This window comes from Zootoca vivipara, chromosome Z1 (genome assembly GCF_965207765.1).
Source record: "Zootoca vivipara chromosome Z1, rZooViv2.hap1.1, whole genome shotgun sequence".
Lineage (NCBI taxonomy): Eukaryota > Metazoa > Chordata > Lepidosauria > Squamata > Lacertidae > Zootoca > Zootoca vivipara.
This window is the reverse complement of record NC_142583.1, coordinates 51,174,627-51,186,117: the sequence shown is the minus strand read 5'-3', so window position 1 is coordinate 51,186,117 and position 11,491 is coordinate 51,174,627. Positions and strand designations below refer to the sequence as shown.

The 11,491-nt window shown below is 41.2% G+C and overlaps 1 protein-coding gene across 1 annotated transcript; it reads left to right on the top strand.

Annotated features, from left to right (window-relative positions):
* The first annotated feature begins 648 nt into the window (after positions 1–648).
* On the top strand, positions 649–9,710 carry RRH (retinal pigment epithelium-derived rhodopsin homolog). Its single transcript, XM_088660454.1, has 6 exons — positions 649–880; positions 3,256–3,446; positions 5,899–5,998; positions 7,191–7,344; positions 7,963–8,131; positions 9,244–9,710. Exons 1-6 carry the CDS (start codon positions 775–777, stop codon positions 9,673–9,675), a joined length of 1,152 nt encoding a protein of 383 aa, XP_088516580.1. The 5' UTR covers positions 649–774; the 3' UTR covers positions 9,676–9,710.
* Positions 9,711–11,491: the final 1,781 nt, after the last annotated feature.

Here is an 11,491-nt window from a genome sequence, read left to right as displayed (position 1 = left end):
GATTTCAAATCAGGATGTGAATCTTCAACCTCTTGAAATACAGTGGTACCTCGGTTTAAGAACAGTCCTGTTTACGAACAATTCGGTTTACGAACTCCGCAAAACTGGAAGTAGTGTCCTGGTTTGCGAACTTTACCTCGGCCTAAGAACGAAATCCAAAAGGTGGAAGGGCACCGGTGGCGGGAGGCCTCATTAGGGAAAGCACGCCTTGGTTTAAGAATGGTTTCGATTTAAGAACGGACTTCTGTAACGGATGAAGTTCGTAAACCGAGGTACCACTGTAGATTGAGATGTGTTTTGCCCTGTCTTTTCCAATAGTGGGGTTTTTATAGTTACTGTTTTGCTGAATTGCTTTTTAAAACTTGATTCATAATTCTCAAATGCAAACATACACATGATGAACAATCAACTCCTGCCAGGTTTTTTGAAACATTAAAAGAAAGAAAACGTGAAGTCCAAAGTGTGGGACCTATGCAGCCGCTAATCTCTTTAGTAATAAGGCCATGAACCGTAAGGATCTTCTTAAAAATGCGCTTGCAGCTCTGTGCTGTTCTTTGTTGAGCTAACAAGCCTTCCCCTTTCATAGTTTGGGAATGTAAACCCCTTTGGTCTTGAGTGGAAATCCTTTTGGGAGCTTTTCAGCAGGGAAGAACTTTTATAGTCAGTTTTGAAGGACAAGGATTTGCCTACAAAAGCTGGGGATGTGTGTGTGTTTCGAATGGCCATTTGCAGGATAACCCTGGAGGGTGTTTTCCCCATTTTCTTTCCCCTGCAATGTTTTTGAATGATTCTGCTAACTTTTCGGAAAGTGAAAATGAACCTCATTCGGCCTTCTCACAGACTGAACACAACATCGTTGCAGCTTATTTGATCACAGCAGGTATGAATGTTGATGGAATTTGTGTCAGGGGGACGACAACCAGGATTTAAGGCTTGGAATATAGAGTCACATCCACTCCACATATGTGCAGATATGGAGCGGATGTGACTTGGATGACACATGTTAACTTGCAAAAGAAATGTAATTTATTTAGATTAGTAAAATGATGTGTTCGTCACTGTTTTGGGAGCCATTTATCACAAAGATAGAAGGTTGGACCTGGACATAAGTCTTGCTCAGAGTAGGCTAACTGAAATCATGGTCATGGCTACCTTTAAGTCCCAATGACCTCTGTTTGTCTACTGAACATCAATGGCTCTGGCTCCAACCCTTAACTTTGCGGAATAAAAAGTATTCAAGGTTATTCGCTCTCAGGCCTATGTTTACTTCTCCATGTGAAGTTCTTTGTTTGCTAGCTCTAGGCTGGAATGGTGTGAGAGCTCAGAGAGTGTTCACCCATTTTGCATTCCTCTCTGCCTTGTTCTTGGTTTTGGGGTCCTCTGCTGCAGCCACAAGTGGGAGCCAGTGAATGATTCAGCAATACAGCCTCAAAACTATCCTCAAGAAGCAAGTGGCTTGTTATTTCAACAGCTCTAACTCCGCTTTCCATAGCAGTGGTTATGGAATATATTTTTAAAACAACATTGTGCACTGATTGGTCGCAATTGATTTCCACCTAATATAATATTACGTACATTTTATGGGAGATGTTGGAATTGCTCGTAAGGAAGAAGCTCCAACTATAGGTCCTTGTTTCAGCTATACGTTTTGTGGAAGACTTGTATCTATATCGGATACTCAGAAATAACATTTGCTCCCTAGATGTGCTCTAGGTGATTAAAGGAGGCGGCCAGTGTGAGCAAGAGTTCTCTTTAAAGATTGAGTAGCTTATTATGACATATACAACAAGCATTGTCCTGAGTTTTGCTTCTAAAGGAGCCTGTTGCATAGTCTCAAAAAGGCTAGAGCATCTGTCTTTTGGCTGAAGCAGTGGCTGTACTGGGAGATCTGGAGAGCTATTTTATGCAGCAAAGCTTGCATAAAATATTTTATGTAGCAGAGGAGGTCATAAATGCAAAGGCTGCCTCCTGTCATCAATTTAAGATTCCACATTCTGTGAGTAGGTGGTGGTTTTACTATACAGTAGTGGGTATATTATTATTTTTCAATTAAATAATTTTTTTTAAAAAAAGTTCTCACAAAATTTCCAATTCTTACAGTGCTATGTTTTTAAATGGATGCTTTTCATTGTAGCAATTGGATCATAAATGCTTTGACCCATTTTGCTTAAGGATGTCACTCTTGGCCAGTCTTTTCACGATAAACTGAGTCACAGTTTTCTTAGAGGCAGATCTTTTCCTTCTAAGGGAAGACTCACTGAGCAGTATTGGCAATGTGACAGTGTATAAGAAATTTGATACCACCCGAGAGTTAATCTTACTGCAAGAGTGCTCAAATTTTGGTCACTATTACGTTTATCTTCACAAACTGAACAAATGACAAAATTCTACAACTTTTCTGTTTAAATGCATTACTACTTGAGTTTGTTTGGCAATAGGAATGGTGAACATGTTCTGTTATCTTCTGGGCTTGTGTCTTATGTTACCTTGTGTAGGAGGAGAATATATATAGATACACTTAAGTACCCACTGATGGTTTGACACCTTGTAATAAATAGTAGCATATATGCTGATGAAGAAGTAATGTTTTACTGTTGCTCTATTTGCTTCAGACTGTATTGCCTTAGACGAAAAAGCTTCAAAGAAAGCAAGTAGCTGTTTTCTGAAGTGCAACTCGTTGGCGCAAATTAGATGTCACCAACCTCTTTGGACCTGTGGGCACATAGTGATGCTTTGTTGATTCTTACTGCTGAAAATAGGGCTTGGTGATCATAGAATTGTAGAGATGGAAGGGGCCTAAGAGTCCAACCCCTGCAATGCAGGAATCTTTTGCCCGACATAGGGCTCGAACCCATGACCCTGCAATCAAGAGACTCATGCTCTACCGACTGAGCTATCCCACTAATGAACTTGTTAAACTCTTTGATACCGGTAGTGTTCCTGAAGGGTATAGATTCAACGATGGGATGGTTCCTGCTCATTGATTTGTACACAGGACCATGATTTATTTTGACTGTTTTGGATAAACATTAGCATACAAATTAGCAGTATTAATTACTGACTCTTAACTCCTGGAAATGTGCCCACAGGCCCTATACAGTTTTATAGAACTGTAAAAGAAAATTCCTTGATGGGTTATGGATACCCTTAATAAACTAGTCATAATAGAGTTGTGGGTCGTGTCGTCCCCCCAAAAAAGTATGTCAATGTTAATTATTTGCTATTGTTTAGTTTCCCTTTTTGGTCTTTTAACAGGAGTCGTAAGTCTTCTGAGTAACATAGTGGTCCTAGGCATCTTTGTTAAGTATAAGGAACTTCGAACAGCAACCAATGCCATTATTATTAATCTGGCTTTCACTGACATTGGAGTGAGTGGGATTGGCTACCCCATGTCTGCAGCTTCAGATCTGCATGGAAGCTGGAAATTCGGCTATGCAGGTTGTCAGGTACTTGGAAGTTAGAAATGAAAGACCAAAGCGTGTTCGTCTTTATCCCTGTTCCAGTTCAAGTGCACATAAGGCCTTTGGTTGATTTGATTAACATCCTATGCCCTTTTAAAATGTGGGGGGAGGGGGTGACTGGGTTGTTGTTTTTATTTTGATTATATATTTTGTGGTTTTATATTTTTATTCTGTGAGACCTCCAGGTATAATAGGGCAGTTTGTTTGTTTGTTTGTTTATTACTTGAATGTAAACAAGTGAGATGCATCTAGGCCATTCCTACAATTGTTCATGTTCCGTTCTGAGAACAAACAGTGATGCAGTCCTGACAGCCATATGTTATAGCAGAGGCACAGTTATTATGGAATAAAAAAGGTAAAGGACCCCTGTCAGTTTAGTCCAGTTGTGAACGACTCTGGGGTTGCGGTGCTCATCCTGCTTCACTGGCTGAGGGAGCTGGCATTTGTCTGCAGACAGACAGACAAACCAGAGCAGCACACGAACCAGAGCAGCACACGAAACACCGTTTACCTTCCAGCTGGAGCGGTACCTATTTATCTACTTGCACTTGACGTGCTTTCGAACTGCTAGGTTGGCAGGAGCTGGGACAGAGCAACGGGAGCTCACCCCGTCGTGCGGATTCGAACCACCGACCTTCCGATTGGCAAGTCCTAGGCTCAGTGGTTTAGACCACAGTGCCACCCATGTCCCAGTATTATGGAATAAGGTAAAAGGTAAAGGGACCCCTGACCATTAGGTCCAGTCGTGACCGACTCTGGGGTTGCGCGCTCATCTCGCAATTATGGAATAGGACGTCCCTATTTTCAATGGAGAAATGTTGGAGGGTATGCAAGCTCCCAAAGACCGAATAGCTGATGAAATAGGCTCTAGAGAATTTAGTGAACAAAAGCTTATGCCACAATAAATATGTTAGCTTTTCAGATAGCACAAAGCTATTTGCTATCTGCTACCCCTCTGCCAGCTGGAAATGAGGCATTTCAGATTTGTAAATTAAAACATGTACTAAATTGGGCTTGCCACTAGATGGCTGCCTAGAGTAGAACGTCTGACTCCTAACACTGCCTAGCTAGCTATTCATAACATTTTCCAGCAGCAAAGACTATTAGGGGCAACCAATGGGCAGAAGACCTGGTGGGCAAGGGGCAAAACTTCACATGCCACAGGTCCCACAGTGCCTCCAGCTAAAAGGATCAGGGAGTAGGTGAAAACAAAGAACTCTGTTGGAGAGCTACTGTCAGCTGGAGAAGGAAATAGAGCTTGAGATGATGCCTTAGACCAGAGGTTTTCAAACTTTTCGAGTCCACGGATCCCTTGACCAACTACATTCTTTCTTCAGCACTCCTGTGGGGCTCAGGAGCCCAGTTATGTGACCTCTTGCCTGCCAAACTGGCAGTCTCTCATCCTTTTTCAAACACCCTCCCTTGTGGAGTGTTCCCTCAGCCTCTTCTCCTCTCCCCTCTCCTTGGAAGTCTTCCAGGCAGCCACCGCAGCCCCCTCCCCTGGCCTCCGAAGCTCCTCAGCTCCTGGCAACCAGCACCCCCTGGCCAGCCACAGAGGCACCAATTGTCTGGGGAGGGAGCTTGTAACCAAGGCTGCTGCAGCAAGCAGCCGTGCAAGCCTTTGGGAGGCAGAGATGCAAGAGGCCATCAGAGGAGGGAGGGAAGGAAGCAAAGAGGCCAGTGTTGCCCACGGCACACTGGTTGAAAATCACTGAGGCTGAGTCAGACCAGTGGTCCATCTATCTCAGTATTGTCTTTGCTGGAAATGTAACATAGAAATGTCAGATTAGTAAAATATATAGAGGAAATGGTACTTCATTTACTAGGAAAACCCCCCCAGCAAAAAAGGTATATAGATACCACCATCCACCTATAAAATGTCACAGAATAAATCTCCAATCTAGTCCACTCTGTTGGAGAGGATGTCGGCAAATGTGGTGGAGCTGCAAGAAGGCTCAGTCCTCTGGGGAACTAATTATGAATGAAGCATATGTTGCTACAGGTCAAACAGTAGTACCCTTTGGTCCCCGAATAGCCTTCTTCAGCTTGTTTGCTGATGATTTAAAAGATCTAATGTAGACACTGGAAACTTGGCTGGAAAGTGTATGGAACATGTCCCTCATGGAAAAGTTATCAAAGCAACTTAAAGCTCTAAAAAACATGAGACCCAAATACAATTTTGAGGAAATGTGTTTATGGCTCCCTCCGGAACAACTTGTTAAGATATGAACAGATAACAATGCTCAACTAGCCAAAATCCAACACGTGAGCTTCCGGGGTACCTTTTTTAAAGCTAAACTTGATATTATTTGGGGTGGATTTATGCAACAATGCGTAATAACTGCAAAAATAACAGTAACAAGGATCAGAGTTCAAAACCTTTGAAAACAATGACGATTATTTCTTGAAAATGATTATATAATTTCTCCAATTTCAGATCTATGCTGCTTTAAATATCTTTTTTGGAATGGCAAGTATTGGTTTGCTTACAGTTGTTGCAATTGACCGTTACCTGACAATCTGCAAGCCACATATAGGTATGTTATATTCTTGCACACAAAAAATGTTGTATATCGCAACTACTGTATAAAACACAATATAGGTTTTGGTTATATTTCATTGCCTAAACTCATGAAATGGTTTTGGACGCAATCTGATTTTTCATGTAGACATTTTGTTATAGATGCTTGAGTTGATTGTCGCTTAAGCACAGCAGGACCAGTTGAGCAAACAAATGCTACAGAGTTTTCCATATCAGCAGTTCTGTTTGGTTTCTTAGTGCACTTTGGAAACTTTGTTACCCACACAGAGTTAAGTAAGTCATATTTTAATAGGGTTTTTGAGATCCGGCACTTGGTAAATTGAAAGGGGTGAAGACGAAAGCAGACAGTCTTGGTGTCCAGTGTGTGTGTGTGTGTGTGTGTGTGTGTAGAGGGAGATTTGAATGTTATAAAACAAGATAGGCTGCAGTGCAGCCACAAGGCTCAGGGCGTTGATAATCCGGGAGCAGGGAAACTAAATGATGATTTTGCGGGGAAAGCACTACTTTAATATTTTACTTACTTACATAACTTGCACTGGAGATTCAGCACAGAGCAAGTTGGGATAGATATTACCTTCCAGGTCTGTACTAACTCTAAAATCCTATGATTAGGCACACAATGAACCTTTTAATTCTGCTCAGTGCCTGGTTGGGAATCCTATGCATGCTGCCCTGAATTCTATCATGGGAGAAAGGTGTGATATAAATGAAAATAAAGTACTGGAGTAATCCTATTAGTGAAAGGTTCATGGTAGGTGTGGGGAACCTGTGACTCTCCAAATGTTGCTGGAGTGCATCTCCCATCATCCCTGAACATTGGCCATTCAGGCTGGGGCAGATGGGACTTAGGAAACCAACAGCATCTTGTGGGCGGTGATAGGTTCCCTACCCCTGGTTTTGGGGAATGGTGTTGTTTTGTCATCTCTTGTCTTTTGGGGGCCAACTTTCAATTTTAAAAAGTTTGTTGATGGAGGGGAAGATAAATGCTTCCATTTCATTAACTGTATGAAGCCAAGATATAATTTGGGTATTAATATGTCTGAAGGCTTTCTTGTGTAGATCTACAATAAGTGATTTTGTATTTTTATACAGTTTTGTTATCACTAAAACACTGTGTTTACTTCAGTGTAAAATGTTATAAGAGACCAGGGAGAATAAACAGAGGTATCACTGTTTTGTCTCCATAGGTGGTAGACTTACTGCTAACAACTACACAGTTCTGATTCTTGCTGCCTGGATCAATGCAGTCTTTTGGGCCTCGATGCCGATTGTGGGCTGGGCAAGCTATGCCCCAGATCCAACTGGAGCTACCTGTACAGTGAACTGGAGGAAAAACGATGCGTATGTTTTGACTTGTCGGGTAGTACATGTGTGTGTGTTCGTAAATTTGTACTGGGCTTGTGTCAGTGCAGCCACACTGTAAAAGGTGGCAAATATTGAGAAGTTGGTGGGGAGGAAAGAGCTTGTAAAGAGGGCAAGAAAGGTTTCCAAACTCCATTTTCTCCTCCAATAATATATTGTATTGATTTTATATTAAAATTATTTTTTGATTATTTTTCTTTATATCTTAAATAAAAGTAAGGGGTTTTTTATTTTAAAAAGCCATATTTAAAGTCTTCATAGTGCACCGTGAATAGATTGGAGTTAGAGACTCAAGAGAGTCTGACTCCCTAACTGTTGACAAGGGTAAACAAACCCTTGTGGGCAGTTGTGAAGGTACAATCCTTTTTTATATTTACTCAGAAGTAAGTGCTATTGGGTTCAATGGGAAATACTCCCTATTAAGTGGGTATAGCATTTCAACTCAGCCAAAATGGAGCCACTATTGATGGGTATAGTATAAAAAACAATTTTAGAACATCTTGCACAGTACATAAAATGTTTCACTCTAATCTTACAGTTAACCCAGGATGAAAGATGATGTTTTCTAGTCATTTTCTTCATTTTTTTCACTTTCAGATCCTTTGTTTCTTTCACGATGTCTGTGATTGCCGTTAACTTTGTCATCCCACTGTCGGTCATGTTTTACTGTTACTTCAATGTTTCGCGAACTATGAAGCGGTACGCCAGAAGCAGTTGCCTTGAGAGCATCAACATAGATTGGTCTGATCAAGTAGATGTAACAAAGGTATGGTCATTCTGTCAGAGCTCCCTTTTCTGTTTCAGTGGGGAGGAAATCAGTTTCTTTTGCACACTCAGGTGCTGAAACAAAACATCAGATCATAAGATGCTGCCTTAGACTGTATCAGACTATAGGTCCATCCAGTTCAATGGATTGATTGGTTGCAGTTCCCCAGGGTTTTAGAAAGGGTCTTCCCAGCCATACCTGGATACCTGGAGACGCCAGGGATTGAACGTGGGACGTTCTGCATGAAAAGCAGTTGCTCTACCACTGAGCTACATATGTTCATGCCAAACACAAATATGATATACTAGGGCACTGTTACCCAAACTTGGGTCTCCTGCTGCTTTGGGACTACAATTCCCACCATCCCTGACCACTGGTCTTGCTAGTTAGGGATGATATGAGTTGTAGTCCAAAAACACTGCACTAGGGGTTGCCGCCCCTGCTCATGTTGCTTGACAACTCTGCCACTCCCCCCAATCCTCACCATCCACCTTGCAGACCCAAACCCCTTCCTTTACACCTCACAAAACCCCAAATCTTCACAGCTCCTTCAAGCCTCTCTCCTCCCACATCTTCTCAGCTCCTCTGTGTCCCTCCATCCCTACTTTATTCAAACCTTAGAAGGGCTTGTAACAAAAATGGGAGGCTGGGTAGAATGAAGGTCTGACGTAATGAATAAAGAGATGCTAGAACAGAACTGAAAACATTTTGGGACATCACACTCTGTTCATTTTCCTTTACAGATGTCTGTTGTCATGATTTTAATGTTCCTGGTGGCTTGGTCACCATATTCTATCGTGTGTTTATGGTCTTCATTTGGGGATCCTAGGAAAATTTCTCCTGCCATGGCAATTATAGCACCATTATTTGCCAAGTCCTCCACATTCTATAATCCCTGTATTTATGTCATTGCAAACAAAAAGTAAGTGGTTCACTTCTGCCACAACTTAAGAGGTAGAGATTCTGCGGGGAGGGAATGCATAATAATTGTGTGATGCGGTACTCATGGGTGGCCTTGAGCGAGTCACTTCTTGGAGGTGGAATTATTGGAATTCAAGGGATTGGCACTGAATTCATGCATCCAACACTGAAATAATTTCTCCCTCTTTCAGGTTTCGAAGGGCCATCTTTGCAATGGTCAGATGTCAAACACGGCAGGAGATCACAATCAACCATGTCTTCTTGCCAATGAGTGCGTCTCAAAGCACAATTACCTAAGGATGCCGATGGAAAGCATTGCCTCTATGTTTACTTGCTTGCCGAATCCCTGGAAAGAAGCAAGTCTGTTCTGTTTTGCGAATAGTTGTGTTACAAGGACTTTGCTTAGTTTCAAGTCATTTGACTCCATAGCTGGATCCTGTGGTAGCTATGATGGTAACAAGCACCATATATTTTATTCCCCAAGATATACCAGGGTCCTGGCTGGCCCAGGCTGTATGGTTGCTGACCCCTGGTCCCAAGTTATCTGCTACAGCATTGTATTAGCAAAATGGCCCTTGTGGTTCATTGTACAAGCACAATATTTCATAGGCATGTGCCCTTAGTATCTATAAACATCAATAAAAATCAAGACTTCAGAGATTAGTATTTTTGACTGGTTTATATCCTTTCCCAGTCAGTTTTGTACCTGTTAGGTTGAGGGAGATGGGGATGGTACATTTTCATCAAGAATATAAACCATATTACAGTAACAAGTATGTTTTTAAACAGCCAATATTCCTGTTTCTTTTCTTAAATGCAAACAAATGTCACCAGAAAAACAGTAGTGAGCAATACACCTTCTCTTACCAGTTCTTGTATGGTTTTTGTGATTTTTACTGAAACTATTCTGAAATAAAGTAATTAGATCTGATAGATAATCTGTGCTTTTAAAAAAAGCAAATATGTGATTGTTTTTAAAGAAGAGCAAAGGACAAACAGTTAAGTTTTTAATCAACAGGAAGCCACTTTTCAAGATTATTGCACTCAGATTATTGGTGCCATCTGCTACTAATTGTAAGTATATTTCATTAAATGATTATGAGTTCCTTTATGCTTCATGGGTCTCCATCTGTATACAGCTAGCTTTATTCAGCTGTTAATTTAAAATAATTTGTCTTTTACAATAGCACCCGGTCAAAAAGCATTTTTGCCCCCATTCTGTGCTTCTGCCAGTTTGGTGTTTTATTTTTTTGCTGCATAATGCAGGTGTACTTCAGAGTTATTCAAAGCATAGAGCATTTTTTAAAAAAATAAATAAATAAAAAGGTAGTGTTTTACTTGCATTGGCTGTCTAAATTGTGAGTTACTCTGGTGACGTTTCCCCGCTTTAATTTCAGTTTTTCATTTGATATTTAAAGAGTCGCTCTTCAGGATAGTTGCAATTTAAAGGTAATATATTCCTCCTTTGACACAATAAAGAGTGAGCTGTTTCAACTGATCCTTTGCAGAATACATTTGAAGGTTAAGTAACTGCAGCTCTTGGTTAATCCAGGGTAATCTGCTCTTACTAAATGGACGCCTATGTTCACAGCCGTGGCACACAGAGGGAGTGCCTAGGAATAAAAGATTTTAGGTTTTGGGTATATCAATTGTCTTGGAAGGAAGTCATGTATCTGATTGCTGCTGTCTGCATTGTGATGAGCTTTTTGGAAGAAGTGGATAGTTTCTGTCCGTCTCAGTGCACTTGCATCTATCATGGAAGAGGGGATGACACTGGAACAAGGTAAGCTTTTCTTAAGAAAATGCTACTCAGTACAACCACAGGAAAGCAGCCGATGATATTTAAAAAAAAACATCCAATGCTACTAGTGATTGGTGTAAATGCTACAGTGGTTCATGTGCTTAGCAAGTTATTTCTGTAGCAAATTAATATACCAGGGGAGAAATTAGAATTCCCCTCTCCCCGCTTTGCACTCTTATAGTAAGCTACGTGCATAGGCAGGGTATCTGGCTGCAAATTCTGATCTAATTGTATTGCAGTAAAGGGGGTTGAAACTGCAGGGGGGAAATGTCAATGCAAGCCTATACATGTCTACTCAGAAGTAAGCCCCACTATACTAATTGTGGCTTTACTGGTAAGAACCGTTTCCTTCATTGCTTGGGGCAAATGCCCCTAGAATCTACATCCTTCTGCAATGCCAGTATTTTGAAAACAGTTTTAAAGAACATCTAGTAAGTGCACACCACTTTTTTACAGTTATTCATTCAGTAGGGAAGATACTGATATCCAGGTCCAGAATTCTATGAGAGCAATAGTGCCCAAGAATTTCAGCTTCGCTCCATTCCAAGCAGATAATTGGCGGAATAGAGAAGGATGGTGCGCTGAGCCCAGAGAAGGTTCAGGGACTTGATTGTAGGCCAGAGACTATTTGTGCAACC